Source organism: Geotrypetes seraphini, chromosome 4 (genome assembly GCF_902459505.1).
Source record: "Geotrypetes seraphini chromosome 4, aGeoSer1.1, whole genome shotgun sequence".
In the NCBI taxonomy this organism is placed as follows: Eukaryota; Metazoa; Chordata; class Amphibia; order Gymnophiona; family Dermophiidae; genus Geotrypetes; species Geotrypetes seraphini.
Window position 1 is genome coordinate 185,734,437 of NC_047087.1, and position 23,566 is coordinate 185,758,002.

Sequence of the window (23,566 nt, forward strand, 5' to 3'; positions counted from 1 at the left end):
TGATAATTTCAGATGATCCACATTTTGGATTTGTAGGTACTTACCTCATTCAAAGTTGTCATTTCTTTAATAAGACATGAATTATTTTTTCTGCGGCCCTCCAAGTACCTACAAATCCAAAATGTGGCCCTGCAAATGGTTTGAGTTTGAGACCACTGATCTAGGGGGATTCCCAATTTAAGTGACAATAGTGAATGTTAGGCCTCTTGGGAGTGTAAGGACCATGGGTAAGCTGATTTGTTTGGGGATGTCCTCCACTAAGGTGGTTTTAGATGACTCATCCAATAATTGCAATGTAGGAGGTACAGGAGAAATTGGGTTGTGTAATATATAAAGACCAACAGCCCTTTACACTAAGCAAATGGATTATTTTGAGAATGTATGGACATATTTTCTGCAATGGGAAAGATACCATAAGTGACTGTGGGGAGAGATGAAAGGGATATAAGAGCTTGGGGATTATATATGCTTTGTTGGGTTACATTATGAAAAGTAAAGAAATAAAATTTAAAGATGAAATGTTCTTGGAGAAAAGGTCCATAAGCCATTATTAGCCAGGTAGATAGACTTGGGAAGGACACTGCTTAGTTCTGAGTGTTAGTAACAAGAAACAGATCTGTTAGAAAGAAGCTGCTGGGCTTTGAGACTTTTGCTATGGTAAAGAATATAATTTGTTCTTATGTTTGCAGCAACTCTTCTGAATCCCTGATGAACAATTTGGATTCTCAAGGGTGTGGTTGTAGGTCCGGGCATGAGGCTGAAAGCAAACCCTTCCAGGATTGCTCAGCCTTTGCTTAAGGAAGCCACACCATGGCTCAGATGCAGAGCTGCTGCTCTCCTGTGAAACAGCCCTCAATACAAGCCATGGCAGAGCTCTCTTTGTCCATAAGCCCAGTCTGTTATGCTCTATGTTTTCAGTACTGGGCAGACTTGCACGGTCTGTGTCTGTATATGGACGTTTGGTGGAGGATGGGCTGGGGAGGGCTTCAATGGCTGGGAGGGTGTAGATGGGCTGGAGTAGGATTTAACGGAGATTTCGGCAGTTGGAACCCAAGCACAGTACCAGGTAGAGCTTTGGATTCTTGCCCAGAAATAGCTAAGAAGAAAAAATTTAAATTGAATCAGGTTGGGCAGAATGGATGGACCATTTGGGTCTTTATCTGCCATCATCTACTATGTTCTTCAACTGTAATTTGTACATCCTGCTTTTTTCAGGGTTTTTACCATCCCACTGTCAACCCTCCTGTTCCATCAGTGCCACCTTTGTTTCCTCCTCAACCACTGCCAGCATTTTTGAGAACTCCCCAAGGCTTCTCTCTAAGTACCACAGGATTAGCCAGAGCAGCAGCACTACCACCACCACCACCATCACCCACCTATCTCCAGCACCCTGCAACAGCAGTGATATCAGGTAGAAGTTTGGGAAGCGCGACTAAGAATTTTTGTCATGTTCTTTCACCAGGTTTGGACTCTAGGAACTTTGTGAAGATGTGGGGTTTGAGAGACATGATTTCCACATATATTAGTGCACTGATCTGTTAAGGGGTTTGTTTTTTTTAATATTAGAAACTTTGTTATTGATAGATATTTCCTGAGTCTGAGGACAAACAGGGCATCAAACTATTGCACCTAGGTGATGTCATCTGATGGAACCCTGCACAGAAAGTTTCTGCAGCACTGAAGACAGAACTTTTGAGATTGCTCAACCACATATGTGCCTTTTCCTGCCTACTGCTGCAGTGTGGGACCTCATTAGTTTTTTGTTTTACACGGAAATGATCAGATGTATCTTTGTCACAGTTGCTGCAGCACTGTTAGGTGGTTTGTTTGGGGGGGGGTTGTTTTTTTCATTTAAACTTTGGTTTCTTTGTATAAGTCCTATTGCCATCCACATTTATTAAGAAGATTGGCCTATAATTTGCTATCAGCAAAGGATCCTTATTTGGCTTTGGAAACACAATTGTGAGAGCCTCGGCCATGGTACCAGTTATTTGTCCCTTTATCAATTGATTGTTTTGGGGTTGGGGCTTTTTTTTTTTTTCATTTAAATTTTGGTTTCTTTGTATAAATCCTATTGCTGTTGTACAGTTCTTTTCCCCAGTAGTTTTTCTAGTTAGGATTAACTGATTTGATTTTAAATTTCCTTTAGTTTTTCTCATCAGCTCATCAGGTTTTTTCATCATCAAGTTATTTGATTTTTCTGCTGCTTCTTCAGAATATATTCACAGTACAACATAACCGTATCACAGAGAGAACCATTGTTGATGTCTGCAGTGCTTGGGACCAAACCATGATACATAAGAATAGCCTTACTGAGTCAGACCAATGGTCCATCTAGCCCAGTAGCCCGTCCTCACTGGCCAATCCAGGTTACTAGTACCTAGCAAAAACCCCAAAAGTAGCAACATTCCATGCTGCCAACCCCAGTAACCGGTGCGTATAGTGGCCAATCTAGGTCAAGTGCCTGGCAAAAAACCAAATAGTAGCAACATTCCATGCTACCGATCCAGGGCAATCAGTGGCTTCCCTCAATAACAGACTAATGACTTTTCCTTTCATTGTTTTCTGTATTCCCAGATGCGAATGAGGGAGCTTTGTGGTAATGTCTTTTTAGTACAAATAAGGTTAATGTATTGATGTCTGCATTGGAAAAGCAGTTTCAATAAGTCCTGGAGCTTCATCAGATGCTGGTAATACATTAGCATAAAAAATGTCTTTGTCACCCTTGGCATAGAGTATTTATAGACATTTAACTGCTCTCAATGGCCTCTGATTCCAACCCGAAGAAGAGGAAAAATAAATTCTAGATTTCATTGATGCCAGTTGTCAAGTGGCGGCTGAAACAATTTGGCATCACCTCTCATCAGAGTATGGCACCAATGTCACCAGTGTCCTTTAAGAGCCCTTGACATAAAGTCTTCATATTCTCCATGCATTAGAGAAGGTTTGATTGCCTATATGGACCAAGACACCACACTCCAAATGACTCAGAAGAATGTGGTAATTTCTGTGATGCCCATGCCTTTTTTGATGGCTGTCTTTGAGGAGCAGCATAAAGGAGAGGATGGAGTGCTGGTTTGATTGAAGTAGGGCCGCAGCTTTGACGTCATTGATGTCAAGACCAGAAGTGGTCTAGCCAATTCTTAAGACCCATATCCTGCCTGCAGGAGTACTGGAACCTCTCTGAGTCAATGTTGGCCACAGCAGTGTCAATTTCTAGTACATTGATAAAACTTCACTGGCACATCAGGAATCCACTGTATCTCAACACTCTCAGCCAAAGTCTGACCTTATATGCTCAGTAGTGTGAGAGAAGCAGATATTCAAACATCTCTAGGGCAATTTTTAGTCTAATTCAGAATGTTCCTAGGAGTCTGAGAAGGAATAAGAGAAGGAGTGCCAGGTGTCTCTTCAGATCCCTCCCCTTATAACAATTGTATGTCCCCACCAAAAAAGTGTCCATTCATCAGTTTTGAAAGGAAGATGGCACATGCCATTCCATTTAAGATAGAAATGAAAGAGGAGCAAGGGCAGAAGTTCAAGTTTAGTTTAGTCTTTATATACCACACGTCAGAGCAGGGATCTCAAAGTACCTCCTTGAGGGCCGCAATCCAGTCGGGTTTTCAGGATTTCTCCAATGAATATGCATTAAAAGCAGTGCATGCACATAGATCTCATATTCATTGGGGAAATCCTGAAAACCCGACTGGATTGCGGCCCTCAAGGAGGGACTTTGAGACCCCTGCGTCAAGAGTATCTGTGCGGTTTACATAAAATCAATTATGTTGGATAGTAAGAGAAGGGATAGAGACTGATTTATGAAGCATTGTGTCTTCCAATTTCTAACTTTAGTTGAGAATGTGGGAGACACTTCTCCCCTGTTTCTCGAGAAGGCTCAAGGAATGGGCATCAACAAGGCAGATGAGGTTCAACGTGGATAAGTGTAAACTGATGCATGTAGGTAACAAAAATCTCTTGCACAAATACAGGATGTCCGGGGTGGTATTTGGAGAGACCTCCCAGGAAAGAGACTTGGGAGTTATGATCGACAAGTCGATGAAGCCGTCCACGCAATGTGTGGCGGTGGTGGCGAAAAGGGCGAACAGAATGCTAGGAATGATAAAGAAGGGGATCACGAACAGATCAGAGAAGGTTATCATGCCGCTGTAACGGGCCATGGTGTGCCCTCACCTGGAGTACTGCATCCAACACTGGTCGCCGTACATGAAGAAGGACACGGTACTACTCGAAAGGGTCCAGAGAAGAGTGACTAAGATGGTTAAGGGGCTGGAGGAGTTGCCATACAGTGAAAGATTAGAGAAACTGGGCCTCTTCTCCCTTGAACAGAAGAGATTGAGAGGGGACATGATCGAAACATTCAAGGTACTGAAGGGAATAGACTTAGTAGATAAGGACAGGTTGTTCACCCTCTCCAAAGTAGGGAGACCGAGAGGGCACTCTCTAAAGTTAAAAGGGGATAGATGCCATACAAACATAAGGAAGTTCTTCTTCACCCAGAGAGTGCTAGAAAACTGGAACACTCATCCGGAGTCTGTCATAGGGGAAAACACCCTCCAGGGATTCAGGACAAAGTTAGACAAGTTCCTGCTGAACTAGAACGTACGCAGGTAGGGCTAGTCTCAGTTAGGGCGCTGGTCTTTGACCAGAGGGCCGCTGCGGGAGCTGACTGCTGAGCACAATGGACCACTGGTCTGACCCAGCAGCGGCAATTCTTATGTTCTTAACAAGAAGGTCAATTGATCTGCACTATCCAGAAGATTTCCAGTTTTTAGAACTAGTATGATGGTTTAATATGTTTTCAAAAGAGCCAAAAGTTCCAATTCTCACTCCTTTGGCCCTCTTGAGAGGAACTTCATGCATTGGAGTCCTTTGTAAGAAAAAGTTTTCAGAATGCTATGCTAGTGGTCCCATATAGCATCCTACTAGCTCATCGGGGGCATGTACTCAAGAATGTTGTGCACAGTGTAGCAGAACTACTAACACTTTTCATATGGAAATGGCCAAAAAACTCTGCAGGATAGTAGCCAGAGGGCAAGGTGTGTGGAAAATTCAGTTTGCTAGCAGATTATGCTTCCTTGCTTATGCCTAGGTAGGTCTGACGCTAGAAGGTCATGTCATGGCTTATGTCTGGTATAATAATGTCTTGTTGAGATTGGTCTTCGCGAAGAGGTTTGCAGGACCGCTGCATGCACTTCTGTCTAGGTATTCACCTCACATTACTATCTAGAACAAGACTCCTGCTGCAATACTAAGTTTGGCCAGACCATCCTCTGGAATCTGTTTGGGGTTAGAATCCAGCTCCATCCTGCTCCCATACCACTTTTCTCAATTCCAGGCTACCTACTAAAAAATAAAAGGTGTAATACACATAAGACTTTTTTGCTACTATTATTCTCCATTTTTTTTCCTGTTAAAAATAGTCTGTAGCTAGGAAGTCCTATGTCATGTATTCTCAGAGATGTTATTTACCTTTGGAGGTAATGTCAAAGGACAGCAGGACATAAATCATCACAAACTTTCCTGCTTGTAATGGATTGAAGAAGTTCCATGTGATAGTGGCAGGCAAAAGAAGAAGAGGATGCACATGCAAGGTTGATTGATCTCAAAAGCTCTTTCAGTGCTATGGCAAGTTTTCATGCAAGATTCAAATGATATCACCCAAGAATGAGAATTTATGGTCTGCTGTTCTCAGAAAACACCCTGCAGCTGGTAAGCTACTGTACTATAACCAAATCTTGATTTAAAGAATAAGATGTAATTTTGAACCAACTTTATCCAAATGGTTTTGCTCATAGGTAAAAGAGGAGGTGGATGCTTTTGTTTATGAAAAGTAATGTACATTTATCACAGCAGTCAAATTCAGGTTTCTAGAGCTGACTGTCTTCTTGTAAGTTAAATCAATTAAGTTGAAGGTGTTCATAATCTACCAAACCCCTAAATATTTGGGGCACTAGATAATTTGTTGGGCCTGTTTTCTAATACATTGATGATAAATTCTAGAATTTCCTTGTTACAACAGAATCCATTGTACCTGTTGTGCAACCCATTTCTATGTAATGAAGGGTGCTGCTAAGCCCTTAATGTGCAATTAGTGCGTGAGAATAGGCTACTATGTAAATGTGTTATAATGTGCAATATTTTGCCTGTTTTGGCATGCTAAACCATGCAATAATTTTGTAAATACACTTCCCCCTCAATATTCGTGGGAGTTAGGGGCAGAGACGGCCCGCAAATATTAAAAACTGCAAATAACTTTTAGAGCCTGCTCTGACCCGCCCCTGCCTCCCTCTTGCGTCCCGGACCTTCCCCAGACCTTACCTGGTAGTCTGGCGGTGACGAGGGGCAGGTTCGATCTTCCTATGTTCCTGCCCCCTGTAGAACCGTCATCAAAATGGCTACCGTGAGTTCCCGTTGTATTCTCGAGACTACAACGGGTATTCACGGCAGCCATTTTGATGACAGCTCTACAGGGGGCAGGAATGTAGGAAGATCGATCCTGCCCCGCGTTGCCGCTAGACCACCATGTAAGGTCTGGGGAAGGTTTGCAGTAGAGTGTAACCCAAACCAAACTAGCTATCAAAATTTGTTGGTTTTTTTGCTGAACATGAAACCACTAGCCGTCCTTCCCTCGTGATCACACTCTGCATCTGTGCCTACCCACCACCACCCTCCACCTATCACCCAAAGGCCCAACCTGGGCCTATCTTTAAATCCTCAGTCATTCTTGCCCCTGCTGGTTCCACAGCCAGAATGGCTGCCGGGACTTCCCATAGTAGTCTCACAAGAGAAGAGAGCTCTACAAATATCAATTAACTCTGATTGTATTCCATTTCCTCTCTGGCCCACACCCATTTTCAGTAATCCTTATGGGAACAAGTTCTCTTATGCTCCTCCTCCAAGACTATAGATTTCCAGACTTCTTGTAAAGTTCTGAGTGTGCATGGCCCTTTCCACATATTGCATCTCCTCAGCTCCTCAATTTTGCATCCATTCAACTGAGTGGAAAGAGCAAAATAAAGCTCTCCCATTTTGTTTTTTACTTAATTTTTGTCATGTTTGATTTGATTTATTGTTCTTAATACTGCTATATTTACCCTTTTGGGTTTATTGAGTTACAACTCTGCTGTAGGAGCTAAGTGCTCTTCCCTAGACATGAGTTGTGAAAACTGAGGGCCCTCTCCCACTATATATTTGATTATATATTTTCTTTGTATTTAGTGTTTCGCTGCTGTCATTCATCTTTTCCTATTGGGTTTCATATTGATTAAACCTTAATAGTGCTATGACATCAGTATTAAGTAGTTTACAATACTATAATCTAGTAGTTTACAAGGATTACACAATACTGCAATTCAGTGGTCTACATAAATTACACAATACTCAAAGCAACAGCATAAGTTAATATCAACATCATTAGATGTTGCTGAAGAGAGGATTTTGCCCATGCCTGAAATGTAGCAGGAAAATTCAGAACTTCAGTATATACATTGAATATCTCTTATACCTCAGCCTGGACTATGATCAGAAGGATCATAAGCATTGTGCTCAAATGTCACCAATAATATCATGACGGGACTAAACTATCTCAGAACATTTCAACAAAAAATGAAACTGTTTCTGCACAGAAACCTTCTTGTGTGAGTCTTCTCAAAGATCAGTCTATCTCTGTGCAGACTAGTCAAGAATCTTCCATGGGGAAGCTATCGACCCCTAGATGCAGTGACTCTAAGAGTCCAATTGCTTAAAGGGCAGAGAAACCCTTGAGGTATCCAGGCTCACTTTTGGAACGCCTGCAAATGCCTGAGCAGATGCTGCTTGTATCAATTCTAGCTAAAGAGTTGCTTAAGCACAAGCAGATCAGTTCAGACTTTCATACCAGTAAAAAGAGGAATTCTTGTATGCTTTCCACATGGAAATCAGTGCAGTACAAGAACCTCTCCAGTGCAACCATTTGGTAGAGCAAAAAATCACTTCAGTGTGGACTGTTCTGCCACTGCGTAATCCACTACCTGCTATGTTGATATTGGTTAGGATAGCAAATGAATCTTTCACATCTTTTCAGCTAACTGAACGTTCCTACTCTTTTCTACAAAAGATGTTCACAGACTTTGTGAGGCGCTATGTGGAGAATGCCTTAAATGTTCTTTAACCAACACTACCAATGAAGCCTTCTCACTCTTGTTGTCTTAATCCTGTGGCATGAGCAATCTGCTCTGATTCATTTGTTTCTTTACTGTTGTCTTCAGACCTGGAGATCATCAATAGCAGGGGAAGCAGTTATGCATAGAGGTAAAAAATTTAGCGATTTTTCTAATAAACACACCTCCTCCCAAAACGTATTCTTGTTGATGAATCATTTGAGGAAGAAAGTATTTCAAGGAGCTATGCTGTCTGTAAGAATGGCTGCTTTCCATCCCTAAATGATCACCAGTACATATGATTTTTTTTTCAAGGTCATTTTTGTATATACTTGTATAAATTGAATTCTATCTGCTTATCTGTCTCTTGAATAGAGATTGAGGTGAGGTTCCAGAGAATGGCACATTTTTATATATGAGAAGTTTAACATGCAACTTTACTAACTAACTTCTGTTTTGGTTTCAGCATTTCCTCAGCCATTTAGACAGCCTCAGGAACCTCTGCCAGGGCCAGCTGCCTTTCCTCCTACCTCTTCCATGCCTTCAGGACCCCCAGGCTCTCCAGCTCCCTTGGGACCTTCCACCCTTGGATCTCACTTTCCAGCAGCTTCTGTTCCAACTGTACCACACATCATGCCACAGACTGCTTCCCACTCCTTCCCTATCCTGGGACAGCCATCCAAGCCTACCTCATTGACAACTGTGCAGTCTCCATACAGCTACCCATCAGGAATGGGCTACTCTCCAGGGGGGCCTGGCGCTCTAACGTTTAATCCCTTGGCCCCTTCCAGTCTTCCTCCACCTCCTACAGGTTAGTGAGTTTTGCACGGATAACCTCTAAAGGGAAGATATTGCTGTTTTCATTGGAGGGGGTCCAGTTTTAAAATGTGATATTTTTTTTTCTATTCCTTTTTGGTGCTCATGAAAAATATTGGATTAACAGAAGAGGCAACTGAAGTTGTTTTTTTTCTCCAAAGAATGACTATATTATATGCTTCTTCAAAACAAACATTTTTGCATACAGTCTTCAAAAAAGGTGCTGCAGGGATTGGTCCTGTGCACAGATTAGGTTTTCAGAATACCTAAAATGAATTTTTGTGCAATAAGTTTGCATAGATTTCATTAGTTCCATGCAATGCTATCTTATACAAATTGATTAGAGATATTGAAGATGTAATGTGACTATGTTTTCTTTAATGCAACGTTTCAAGCTGTCCTGGTTTCCATAAAGGAATTCAGTAGGAATAATTATAGTTTCAAATGGAGGTTTCCTATTTGGTGCTAAGCAGGTTTTTAAATCTATTTTATCCCCCAAATTTAAACTTAGTCTAAAAAAATCTTTAGCATCCACCCCATTAAATATGGTACATGGTTCCAGCATTGTGTACACTACTAATATAATACCATATTATTGCTATTGTATTTAATTTGCCTAACTCCAAGTTTACTCCATTCTCACATTTGATCTTTTTTACTATTATTATAGTGTTTTACTACATTGTAAAGTGTCTGCCACACTATACTTGCTTATTACTACATCAAGTGAACATCTTCATAGAAGATCTTCATAGAAGTGGTTAATCTTAGATAAAACAAAATAAAAAAAATTCTTGTTTCTTATGTATTTACGGTACTTGATATACTACAAGGGGTCCAATGATGCTGACTTTGTGGCTTACAATAAAATCAAAAGGGAGAAGAGAGGAGTAAGGAGGTTAAGAAGTGAACATAAGAATAGCCTTACTGGGTCAAATCAATGGTCCATCAAGCCCAGTAGCCTGTTCTCATGGTGGCGAATCCAGGTCCTTAGTACCTGGCCAAAACCCAAGGAGAAGCAACATTCCATGCTACTGATCCAGGGCAAGCAATGGCTTCCCCCCATGTCTTTCTCAGTAACAGACTATGGACTTTTCCTCCAGGAAATTGTCCAAACCTTTCTTAAAACTAGTTACGCAATCCGCTCTTACCATAACCTCTGGCAATGCGTTCCACAGCTTAACTATTCTCTGAATGAAAAAAATTTCCTCCTATTGGTTTTAAAAGTATTTCACTGTAACTTCGAGTCCTGCAAAAACTGGTGACAGCCATTCAGATAACGGCGCAGGCCCAAGCGGGAGTGCGGAAAGCTTGCTCCTGATTTTCGCTCTCCTGACCTGTGCACCGCTAGCGAGGGAGGGAAACACACTAGACCATTGTGTACTACAGCGGCGGTGGCCGGGAAGGTATTTTAAAAGAGGGGGCGGCGGGGAGGGAGGTGTTTTAAAAGTACTGGGGGGTACAGTGGAATGATTTAAAAGTACTGGGGGGATTCCTACAGGGCTGAGTGGGTGCCCATATTTTGGGCCTATAAGAGTCAAAGGCCCTGGGATGCTGCATTGGATCTTCTTTGAGGGCAATTCCTGAATCACTACAAGGGGGGTGGGGGGAAAGAACTGACAGATTGGGAGGGGGGAGGTTTCTCTGTATTAATGATGATATCTTTATTTACCGGTTGTTTCAGTTTCTGGCAGTTGTATGCTTTATTGTTTATTATGCTGTTTAGTTTTTTTTTTCTTTATCATCAATCAAAAATTGTTTACCATAAAAGTGCTGGGGGGGATGATTTAAAAGTACTGGGGGGGTGCAAGTGGATGATTTAAAAAGGTACTGGGAGATTAATTAAAGGTACTGGGGGGTTACAAGGGGATGATTTAAAAAGATACTGGGGGAATGATTTAAAAGTACTGGGGGGTACGAGGGGATGATTTAAAAAGGTACTGGGGGGGTACAAGGGGATGATTTAAAAAGATACTGGGGACATGATTTAAAAGTACTGGAGGGGTACGAGGGGATGATTAAAAAAGATACTGGGGGTGTGTGAAAAATTGTTAATCGTCAGGGACAGATCCCTCCTGTCCTGGCCTACCACTAGACCACCAGAAGGTAGACAGGGGACAGAGCATGGCAGGGAGGGGTGACAGAGCTTGGCAAGGAGTGTGGGTTTGGGTGAAGAGCCTGGCAGGGAGAATTTGGTTCAGAATGGGTTTTTTTCTTGTTTTCCTCTTCTAAATCTAGGGTGCTTCTTATGGTCAGGTGCGTCTTATGGAGTGAAAAATACGGTATGTTCTTACCTTGATAATATATTTTCCAGTAGATATTTCCAGTAAGACATTGTAGACTCCTGCCCTGTCCTTCCTGCGCCTGCCTACTATCTCATTCTGTTTATGCTTCTCCAAGTAGTTTTTGGATGCCAGTCAGCCCTTTGGAGTTTTGAAGAATTATATATACAGTACTCCCCCGATATTCGCGGTGGTTCCGTTCCAGGAAATCCCACGAATCGTAAAAAACCGCAAATACTTTTTTTAGCGGGGGAGACAGGAGAGAGTAGCCAGAGCGCCAGCGAGTGAAGGAAATCACTCGTGGTATGTTCCGACCGCCTCTTCCTGCTTTCACACTCTTCCTGCTTTGACTCTTCCGACTGCCTCTTCCTGCTTTGACACGCAGCTCCTGATTGGTGAGGCCCAACTTTAGTGCAGGAAGAGGCGGTCGGAGCATACCGCAAGTGATTTCCTTCACTTGCTGGCGCTCCGGCTGCCCTCTCCTGCCCGGTCATTCACGGTCGGAAAATACCGCGAATGACCGGGACTGTGAATCGTTGACCGTGAATGACCAGGGGAGCACTGTATATGTGTGTGCAGGGGTCTTTCCTGATCTCCTTTGATGCCTTTATTAGCTGTTTGGGAGTTGATGTTCTCATGTCCCTTTGTTGAGAATGTTCCCAATGGGATCCCTACTTCACATACTTTCCTTGGAGCTCTTTGTGCTTGGGTAGAACTCCCAGTGAAGTAGAAGAGCCACAGAAAAAAATCCAGAGTGGATTCCTTCTGCTTGTGGCACACAGCCATTGGGAAATAACCCACATGTCTAGAATATCTCACCTATCTACTGGAAAAGAAATTATCACAGTAAAAACATAATCTCCATCTCATAATCTCTTGAAGAAAGCCACAGTATGATGGCTGAAACATCATTTCCATTCACTGGGACCTGGCAAGATTCAGACAACCACAAAAAATTTATAATGGACCCTTATTTCTCTACAGTGAAAGATTCACTTGGGGCTTGCTTTAATTGAAATCTCCCATATAAAGCCTCCTGCTTGTTTGTGGAGTATCATGGTTCTAACATAGCTGATGTGACTCCGAATTTATGAGCTCAGCTAGTGACCTCTAAAATAGCTTTTTTTTTGGTTGTGATCATTTCAGCCCATAGACAGGGCTAGATGCACAAAACACGGTTAAGACCATGTGAATCGCTGTTGGCCAATTTCTTAGCCAACTCTGGAATAGCAATTGATACACCAACAAACCTCCATGCAAATTATTTGCATAGAGGTTTGTGGTAAACCCCGTCTGATCAGTCGCTCTGACAGCAACTAACACATTTGCAAAGCCAGTTTGAGGAAGCCTCAACAGCTGAGTGGCATCCTCCACCTCTCTCCAGCAGTGATAACCCTCCCCAAAGACTCCCTCCCCATGAACAGGTATCAGGAGACCCCCTCCCAAAGCAGCAAAAATTGGCCAGAGGGACACCTACTCCTTCCTGCCAACAGAGGCCTTACTGCGGCAGGCTCCCCCCGTGAACCATCCTCTATCCTCACCCCCCATAAAAGCAGGAGGAATACACACTCCCTCCTACCACTGGATGCTCCCCCACCCCCTCCCATACCTTTCTGAGAAGTTGAGAGCATGAGGGCTGCTTGGTTCATCCTGCTCCAAGGCCTGCCAGTCCAAAATGACGGGCCTTCCCCTCCCCGGTACATCAAGTGATGCACGGGGAGAGGCTTAAGGCCTGATTGCCCCTCTACCTCCTCTACCCCTTTTCCACCCAGTTTCTCCTTTTTATCTCCTCATTCTTTCATTTAGCATGACTCCCCTCTCTCTTTCCCCTCATCCTTTCATCCAGCAACTCCCCTCTACCTCTTCTGCTTCCGATCTGCAGCAGTAGTGGCAAGAGAAAGCAATGTGTGGGGCTGCTTTGCTCAGGTGCTCATTGTTAGCTGTGCCAGTCCTCTGCCCTGGAACAAGAACTGATGTCACAGGAGGCAGAGGACCACATGGCCGACAGCAAGCTTTTCTTGTCGCTACTACTACAGATCAGAAGCAGCATCAGTAGCGGAGATAGGACCATGTATATGCTGCAGCCCTGGAAGTGAGTGACTGTGTAAAATCTGTGAGTGCCGCTCGCAAAAAGTATGAGCAATTGCTCACATTAGAGGGAAACATAGGTTAAAATCTGTTGAGCTGATTGGGGAGCTAACCTGTTTTCAACTTGCTTAGGGAGCTTGGTTGAAAGAAAACCATGCTTTACTGTATAAATGGAATTGGAAAATGCTCAACAGGTTAGAGCTATACATTTTTTGACACTTTATACTGATTGCCATCCTATCAGAGGTTTAGGTGTGCTTGTGGTTTTACCTTTTTTAGGTTTCTTTCCCTGGCTGAAGCCACATCTTGATCCTGCAGGTAGAAATATAAACAACAGGTCCCCAATGGTTGACTAGAAGTGAATGCTTGAGACAGTTGGCCTGGAGGTTGACTGGGACCACCATGGAAATTTTGCTAAAGGATTGGCATTTAAAGCATGTGGATCACTGCTAATGGCTTGACTGTTACGTTGTATAGACAGTGTACAGGAACTTGCCTGTTGGATCTTGTGGACTACTGCTTGTAGACTATCAGGTTGAACAGGTAGCAGCTGCCAGAAGACTGTCATACTGTGCTGCTGGAACATAACTCCCATGGCATGCAGGCAGTTGTAGAGCTTTGCTTAAATTTATGCAACTACTAGTGAAAATGCAGGCTATGTGTCTTTTTGCCATTATTGCTACAAGCACTGTTCCCTCTAAACTGAGATGGAATCCTCCACCTGCATTCCTGGCAGGTGGGGGGGGGGGTAAAGCTTCAATATTGTATTTTCAATTGCTAGAGATAGGCAGGTTCCCTGGAGTCCTGTAATAATAATAATAATAATTTTATTTCTTATATACCGCTATACCATAAGTTCAAAGCGGTTTACAACAAGTTACATACAATGAGAGTAAGATGTTTACAACAAGAAGTAAGAGATGCTTACAACAAGATACATACAATGAGTGTATGAAATGTAAGGGGAACAGAAAAAGTACTTTCTGGGATACAAATTGCAAATGGAAGAGAACCAAGATGGTTTGAATCAAAAGGAAGTATCCAGTCAGAGATTGGGGTGCAGGGGAAAACAATTTGGGTGGAATACCTTTACAAATGGGAAGAAGGATGAGTTAATCTAAAATCAAGAGAATTGGGGATAGGGATGAGGATAGCTGAGGGGGATTGGGCAAGAATTGGGAATTAGAATTTGTTAAAGAGACGGGTCTTCAGTGATTTTCTGAAGTCGGCGTAAGAAGTGGCCTCGAGAATGGGTTTTACGAGCCATGTGTTCAGTTTGGCTGCCTGGAATGTCTGTCTAGGAACTTCTTGTAAAGACATGATTTCAGGGATGGGTAATTAAAGAGATTTATTCTGCGAGAGCTCTTATTAGAGCTGTTGAGGATGAATTAAGAGGTGAGGTAAGTTGGTAGCATTCCAAAGATAGCTTTGTAACTGATGCAGGCAAACTTGAAGAGTATTCTGGATTCCACCGGCAACCAGTGGAGTATCTGGAAGTATGGGGTGATATGTTCCCATTTTTTTAAACCAAAGATGAGCCGGGCCACAGTGTTCTGAATTAATCTCAGCTTGTTAAGTGTCTTCTTATAAGCTCCCAGATATATAATGTTGCAATAATCCAGCGTACTCAAGATGGATGATTGTACAAGTAATCGAAAGGATGAATCATCAAAGTATTTTTTAATGGTGCGGAGCTTCCATAGGACTGATATACTTTTTTTGAATATTAAATCTGTATGCTTTTTCAGGGTTAGGTGTTTGTCAAGGGTGATTCCTAGTATTTTTATAGTTTGGTCAATTTCATAATCACGGCCATTCACATGAATCGTGTTGTCTTTTATCTTTTCATTGGGAGATGTCAGGAAAAATTTAATTTTTTCTGTGTTCAGTTTTAGTTTGAAGGCCGTCATCCAATGCTCTATTTGCTTTAGGGTGTTGGTTAAGAGATTAATAAAGCCTGACGACAGACAGGTTAGTGGTAGCACTACAGTAATGTCGTCAGCGTAAATGTAAAAGTTGAGTTTTAGGCTTTGTAGCAGGTGTCCCAATGTGATAAGGTAGATGTTAAATAGAGTCAGAGATAGCGGGGAGACCTGGGGCAATCCACAGTTGTTTTTCCAGCTGAAGGAGAATTTGTCTTCTTTGAATACCTGATAGGATCTGAACTCGAGGAATTCCTGGAACCAGTTGTAAGCATTTTCTGTGATGCCTAAGGATTCTAAACAGTTCATTAAGATGGTGTGATCTACTAGGTCGAAGGCAGAACTTAGGTCCAGTTGTAGAATCATTGCACTGGTGCTTTGACTGAGAAGGGGAATGTAGGTGGTTTAGGAGTGAGGCCATAATTGTTTTGGTGCTGAAGCCGGGTCTGAAACCTGATTGTTGTTCTGCAGAAGGTTGAATTTGTCTAGGTAGGTATTTAGTTCAGCGTTTAACAGGCCTTCCATTAATTTAGCAGCAAGAGGGATGTTTGCGACAGGTCTAAAATTGGCTATGTTATTGGATGTTTCTTTGGTGTACTTTTTAATAAGAGTTATTACAATTTGACCCAAGTCCTCTGGAAACTTGCCAATGGATAGTTGTAGGTTGATCCATTCTAGTAGTTTGGCTTTGAAGTTGATAGGGGCCGCTTTCATCACATTTGGGGGGCAGGGGTCCAGTCTGCAGTATGATTTGGCATACTTGTTGTAGAGCTTATTGAATGTTTGCCAGTCAATCTCTTTGATGTTGGACCAACTCATATCGGCTTTAGATGCATCTGGGTCGTGGGGGAAGATGTAGTCCCAGTGGGAGTCTTGAGGGCTTGATAAAGCAAGTCTTCATTTTTTTATTTTTGAATTGAAAAAATCGGCTAGGTTGTCTGCTGTAACTGTGAGTTCTTCTACCGGGTTCGTGTAGGAGTGAGTATCGTACAGGTCATTGACTAGTTTAAACAGCTTACTGCTGTTTAAGGAGGTGTTACCTATTTTGTGGGCATAGAAGGTTTTTTTCTTCTCTTTAGTTATGTTTTTATAGCTTTTTAGCATTTGGCGCCAGGCGTCTCTAGTCTCTGGGGTTCCTGATTTTGACCATTTCCTTTCTAACCTTCTTAACTCTCTCTTTATCTCAAGGAGCTCTAGGTCAAACTAGCCTGTTAGGTTTCTAGGTCTAATCCTTCTTTTTTTCAATGGGGCCATTTCGTTTAGGATGTGGGTGCTGGTGCAGATCCAGGAACTCATGAATAGATTAAAATCCTCGTCTTGGTTGTGAATAATATCGTAGTGAGACCAGAATTCTATGGGGTTGATCTTGCCTCTGCTGGTGTGGAATTGTGTGGGTTTGTTCTTAACTTTCATTGTGGCAGAGGTTGTTTTCCATTGCCATTCAAATTCGAAATTACATATTTTGTGATCAGAACATAGAGAATCAGGCCAGGTTTCTGATATCCATCAAATAGTGGGATTTATTGAGTTTATTGAGGACAGCAATACCAGGACCAGTTGGTGGCCTTTTTTGTGAGTTGTTACCAGGGGTGGGTTAGGGAAGCCTGCCTGTCCCTCATTATTGGAAATGATCTTGAAACATCAAACCCCACTGTAGATGAAGGACCCCCACTTAGATTAGAGGGAACAGTGGGTCTAGACATCACAATATCCGACATATCCATTAACCTAAGAATTGATTTCAAGAAAGCAATTAAGGGATCAATATTCAGCATTAGTTAACTAGTTAGGACAATCTCGTACCTAGTTAACTAAAACTGATCTGAATCCCAATAGGATATTCAGTAACACATTACCAGATAGTGTTATTGAATATCTTGCCTTCAAATAATACAGAACACAGCCGTCAAACTCATTCACAGCGGTAAAAAATATGATCATGTTTCTCCTTTGCTGATCAACTCACACTGGCTTCCAATCAACCACCGTATCACCTTTAAAACATTACTCTTAGTGTTTAAAACCCTTTCCACCAGTGAACCACAATTTATTAATAGAATGCTTATTCCTTATAATACACCACGCTCTCTTCGGTCTACTAACCAAAAGCTCATAGTAGTCCCTTCCTTGAAAGTTATCGGAACTCGACGACATGACACTTTGCCTCAATATATGAGAGGAAAATGATCTTAGCCGTTTTAAAAATAACTTTAAAAGTTTTCTTTTTAAAGATGCTTTTAATCTTTAAATTTTACTTAAATCTTAAAGTAGTTATCCTCCAGGTTTATACTACTCCCTCCCTAATGTTTTTTCCATCTATGGTTCTTTTTTTTTTTTTTTTTCTTTAAAACACTGAATTGTCACTTCATCCCTCCATTCCTTGTGTATCGATTAGTCTGTAAGCCTGTCGTTCAACCTATCATTTTAAATTTTAAATAGTATGTCTAAATGTATGTTTACTTTTTTTTTTTTTTTTTTTATTGTAACTCGCTTAGCAAATTTCAATAAGCGATTCATCAAATTAAAATAATACTTGAAACTTGCCTGACTCTGTGGTACTATCCAGTTAGTGCTAGATCAGGGCAGAGCCAGGGGTTACCTGGGCACTGCCGATAATACGGTGGTGATACTCAGATAACTAAATGGTTAGCCTAGGACTGGAAAATATTGTCCTAAATTAACTGGGTAACTATCTGGTACTGCTATTGAATAATATACGGTACCAGTGTCCGCATAGGGATCAACATTGAATATCCAGGTCTAATTCAACTAGTAGTGGCAGTATTTTAAAAAAAATACTGACCACCACAGACTGAATATGGTCTCTTAAATGTCACTAGAATTTGACAGTCCTTCTTGCACGTTTTTTTTTTTTACCTTTGGCAGAAAAAGCTGCGTGCTCTTCTGTTGGGATTTGTATATATTGGATGTAGACTGTGTGGTACCTAGATGCTGCTCTGCTGTAGCAAAAAATACGATGTGTGGTATATAGGTGCTGCTCGCAACATTGATTGATCGGTTCTTGACTCGCTTATTGCTGTGATAACCTTTGCTTTCTTATATAGTAGGAGCCCCTGAAGTTTGGCACAAGCCCCTATCCGTCAGAGGAGTTCTTCAAAGAAAGAAGGTAATGATGTCATTTTGTTTACAATTACTGACTCCACGATCCCTGAAGTTACTTCTCTTTGAAAACATTGGAGCACTACAGAGGCAATGAGTTGTCCCCCCCCCCCCCACCACCACCAAGTTAGAGCTGTTACACCATTCCTTAAAAATAATCTTACTAGAACCATACAAGCAATAAGCTCCCTCATGGCAAAAGCTCCTAAAATATTTCCTGTAATGAATTTCTGTTAAGTCTGGCATAAACACTTTCTTCTTTGAATGGTATGTTCCCTTGCGATGAGAGCTCCTACATTATTCACCACAATGAATTTTGCACTGAGATTTCTACAGCAATTCCAGTGAGGTTTGCTTTGGTGATTTGTCCTATTTCATTCCCTATGATGACTCCAGCTTGGAGATGTTAAGATTAGAGGATCTGTAAACTTCACCTAGACATTTTTTTAAATATTCATTATAGTGACTATTATAGAAGAAGCTGATGATCTCACCGCATTTTTGTTTGTAGATAAAATGAAAAAATAGATATAATAGGCATCTCTGAGACCTGGTGGAAGGAAGATAACCAATGGGACACTGTCGTACTGGGGCACAAACCAGATCACAGTGATAGGGTAGATTGAATTGGTGGAGGGCCTTGAATCGAATGGACTGAAAATTCTACACGAGCAGAAACACCTTTTAGCATTCCTATGGATAAAGAGGAAAAGCAGTGTACTATGATCTGTCTGACCAGGAAGAACAGACAGATGCTGAAATGTCAGAAATTAGGGAAGCTAACAAACTGGGTAAAACAATAATAATGTCCTTTATGGATTAAGAGCTAGTTGAAAGACAGAAAACAGAGAGTGGCATCTCTCCTGCTGAATTTCAATTTGGTTTTTTAAAATTATTATTTTAATTTGCAGGGGGGGGTTAGCGGTGTTGGGTAATTGTGGGCAACTCTCCTGCTGATCTTCATTTTGGTTTTTATTATTATTATTATAATTTACAGGGGGGGGGATCTGAGCTGTCAAACCTTACTTTCCTGTCTGTGCCTGAGCCAATCAGCACTCAGGCACTGATCAGAAAGTGAGGCAACGACAGCTCAGAACTGTCGGTAAATTTTGGCTGCAAATGTGGCACAATAAGATTAGAGAATCACTCTGTGATCTTTTAATATTAATGACCTCGTTGTACTACATTGCATGGCAGTATTGGAGACTGCTAGAAAACTCAGAAAAGACCTCGGTAAGCCATTTTGATAATCCACCACTAAAATACATGCTCACTAAACCGGCTGGAACTAGTGTAGCAAGCACGTTAAAGGCAGATTTTAGTTTTGAGAATCTGCCCCTGAATGGTTTTAGTATGTAGTAGCTGTTAGGTATTTCCTACAGATCTATACAAGTGTATTGCTATGCTGTTGACGTGAGTTAGGACTAGAAAAGAAAATATCTCTCCCTGATCAAACAGGTTTTGGTATATTTTCACCATGAACATAAGACTATACGTGCACTAAGCAACTTGTTTTAGTGGGTGCTGCTGTTCACTGCCAAAAAAGAGAGATGTTAAATCCCTGGCTCAGAGCTTCCCATATTGTGGCTTGAGACTCCAAATGGTGTTACAAAACCTGAGTTTGGGATCATGACTTAGATGGACTCTCCATAGGTGCATCTTTATTCTGCACATAGAGCACTATTTGAGTTACAACAGTTATATCTTTCTAACCTGGTATTTTTATGCGCCTAGGCATTTATTAAGATCTTTGAATGATAACAAAGTAGCTGTTCCCCCTATTTCAAAGGCTAACCTTGCCTCGACTAGAAATTGTGCATTTTTTAATTTAGTCCCAATATTATGGAACAGTTTGCCTGTGGAATTGAGGAAGGAAGAATAATTTCAAAAGACATATTTTTCTCAAATGGCCTTTTTAAATGGATGAAATGATTTCAGGACTGCAGTCAGCATTTTTATAATTTTTAAATTTGTATTAATCAATTTTTTATTTCATTTGTTAATTTGGATGTTATAGGATATTATGTATTAGAAATTTTGTTCTTTTCTTTTTTTTCTCTTCTTTCCTATTTAAATGGAGTTCTTTTCATATATTTAAGTTATATTGTAAACTGCTTTGATCCTTTTTGGTTGTATATGCGGTATATAATAATTAATAAGCATAAACTTCCAAGGAGGGGTCGCACAATTTTATTTGGCCATAATTATGGAATCACAGCCACAAAAAGATTGGGAAGCACTGTCTTAGCTTGTACTCTTGGGCAGCCTTGAATTGGCACTCTTGTTGAAATAGTCTTGTTATGTTTAATCAGGATACTTCTGGGATATACAATAAAAGCTAGTTTGAGACGATGTTTCTCTTCTGTGAGCTGTGTCCAACATTTTGAAATTTGATAATAGCAGAGTAATAAAATGTGATTTTTCAGTAGCATTCTGAAGTTAGGCTTTTTGAATGCCAGTTTTAGTGAAGGCTTTAAATTTTGGCTGGGGGATTCTTGAATGCTGATCCTGGTCTTTAAGGGTAGAATTCATTAAAGGGTGTTAACTGATTTAGTGCATGCTAACTGCTAAGACAACCATAGGAATATAATGAGTACTTTAGCATTCAGTGCGGGCTAAATCATGCATCCATTGATGAATTCCCCCTTCAATCTCAGCTTGCTGGTCAAATTTCTAACCTTTAAAATGTCTAAAACATTTTTCTCATCTTCTGTAGATGCTAGATCACCATATGCCTCCAGTTCCAATCACTGTTCCAGTAATGAACCTTCCTACACAGCCAGAGATTTTTCTACCACAGCCAGCCAGCAACCAAGATTCTAGTCAGATACCTCCCGGGGCACCCAAAGAGGTAAACAGATGCAGCTAGTCATTGCAATGGGGAAGGTCATCAGTAAACAGGAAATGCAGAGTGGTGATTAGGCAGCTTCGGTGTAAAAGTGGTAAGAAACTAAAACAACATATTGGATATGACCAATGATATATCAAGCCTAGCATCCTGTTCTTGATATTGGCCAGTCTGCATAACTTGTAAGAAATATCCAACAGATTTTAACTGGGGAGATAAACCATCATCTTTTGGCAATGTTCCCTATGGCTGACTAGCCAATATTTGTTAATGGACCTGTTCTTCATAAACTTGTCTAAACCTTTTTTTTCAAAAATACTTATACTATTGGCCTTGTCTGCATCCTTTTTCAACAAATTCCATAGTTTGTGTAGTGGCTGAAAAAAATCTCTTGAGAGCAGCTGAAATTACCTGGTACACAGGTAGATGGTGTCATCATGCCTCTGTCTGCAACTTTTTCAAGAGCTGGCTTTGACACTTTACTGCTTCTGATCATTATTAGTGACTCCTGATATTGTGTAGAAGAGGAGGCTTGGACATGGGCAAAAGACAGAGGGATCCTCCTTCAGTGTCATCTTGACATTTCTGGTGCAAAAAGACATACGAGTCCTGAAAGTAGGTGATATTCCCATACTCGCGAGTTGATTGCAGAAGGATGAAATTTACATTCTTCAGCTCTGCCTTCTCCAGTGCTGCAGAGCCCCTTCATTTTTTTTCATTCTGCAAGGGAGTTGAGAAGGAGGTGATTCTGATCTGCAGGCTGGCATCTAAGGTGACCTGCTCCAGATGGATTTATATGGCTTTCTCATCGGCGTACATTGGCTGTGGAAAAGAGCCACCATTGGCCTTGAGAGCAAACTCTACTAGAAGTATGGTGTCTTTATGGGCAGAGACAAGGGCAATTCCTCCTGAAGAGATTTGTAGAGCGGCTACATATTCCACTCTCCATGCATTTCAAAGATTTAGGGCTCCTTTTACAAAGGTGCACTAGCGGTTTTAGCGCGCTAGTCGCTACCGCCACCTTTTAAGCAGGTGGAAATTTTTCGGCTAGCTTGCACTAATCTTGTGCGTGCGCTAAAAATGCTAGAGCACCTTAGTAAAAGGAGCCCTTAGAGTAGATGTGGCAGCGAGAATGAATACCGATTTAGGGTCCTTGGTGTTAAGGGTAGGCTCATCTGTCCCACCTTAGGAGACTGCTTTGGTACATCACCTCGTATGTCTTTTGCACCGGTGACAGGTCAAAAGCGCGCGATGACAAAGGCGCGCCGACAACCCAGCGCAGACAACTGAGCGCAAGGCGGAAGCGCGCCGAAGAAAAACAGTATTTTAAAGGGCTCCGACGGGGGTGTGTGGGGGGGAACCCTCCACTTTACTTAACAGAGATCACGCCGGCATTGTGGGGGGTTTGGAGGGTTGTAACCCCCCACATTATACTGAAAACTTCACTTTTTCCCTAAAAAAGAGGGAAAAAGTTAAGTTTCCAGTAAATGAAGGGGGTTACAACCCCCCAAACCCCTCACAACCGCCGGCGCGATCTCTATTAAGTAAAGTGGGGGGGTTCCACACCAACACCCCCCGTCGGAGCCCCTTAAATACTGTTTTTCTTCGGCACACTTCCACCTTGCGCTCAGTTGTCTGCGCTGGGTTGTCGGCGCGCCTTTGTCCATTGCAACCCCCTACCTACTTCATAGTGGATAATAATAGTGTTGCGCCTGGAGGTAGGCCTAAAACTGGCACCTTGCACTTTACATTTGGCCTGTACTTGACAGAATGATGGAAAGTGTTCCTCGCCCCACTCCATCAGGTGTCCCAATGAGCGACAGCTATTGTGTGCCCTTTCCTGAAACCTTGACCTTCCAAGACCTGGGGGGAAATCCGCATGTCCCATCAAATGGAAGAATGGGGATACCCCTGAGGACTTCTGCTGTCGTCTTCTCCAACATCTCCAGGCAACCCGGATTGGTGCTTTAAAACGAAGTTTGTGAGAGAGTTGCAAAATCTTGCCCCTTTTCATGTGTATCAGAGTAAAGGAGTATGTAAAGGAGTATGGAGCACTCTAGCACACCATCCACATTGTGGGCAGAAATTTGATCTGACCACGTATAGCCTCATAAATAAGCCGAATCTAGGTTGTATAATCTATCTGGGAGTCCCAATCCCCCCCATTTGTTTTTCCAGGTTCAACTTATGATAACTGATTCTAGCAGACTATTTCTCCATATAAAAGATCCCACTATGGAGCAAACATAACCATTTTCACCTACGCTGTTCTGCCCCAAAGTGTTGGAGGAACATCCTTCCACTTCATACAAGGAGTCCTGATTTTGTCAA

The 23,566-nt window shown here is 41.8% G+C and overlaps 1 protein-coding gene across 4 annotated transcripts in view; it reads left to right on the forward strand.

Annotated features, from left to right (window-relative positions):
- The window catches only part of SEC31B (SEC31 homolog B, COPII coat complex component), a 205,175-nt gene that overhangs the window by 171,426 nt on the left and 10,183 nt on the right, over positions 1-23,566 (forward strand). For 3 of the 4 annotated variants that reach the window (XM_033940949.1, XM_033940948.1, XM_033940951.1), the window contains 4 exons: positions 1,216-1,411; positions 8,626-8,970; positions 18,333-18,394; positions 21,104-21,238. In XM_033940949.1, the coding sequence (XP_033796840.1) occupies positions 1,216-1,411; positions 8,626-8,970; positions 18,333-18,394; positions 21,104-21,238 (738 nt within the window). The remainder of the gene's footprint in view (positions 1-1,215; positions 1,412-8,625; positions 8,971-18,332; positions 18,395-21,103; positions 21,239-23,566) is intronic. The other variant, XM_033940950.1, reaches the window with a different exon arrangement.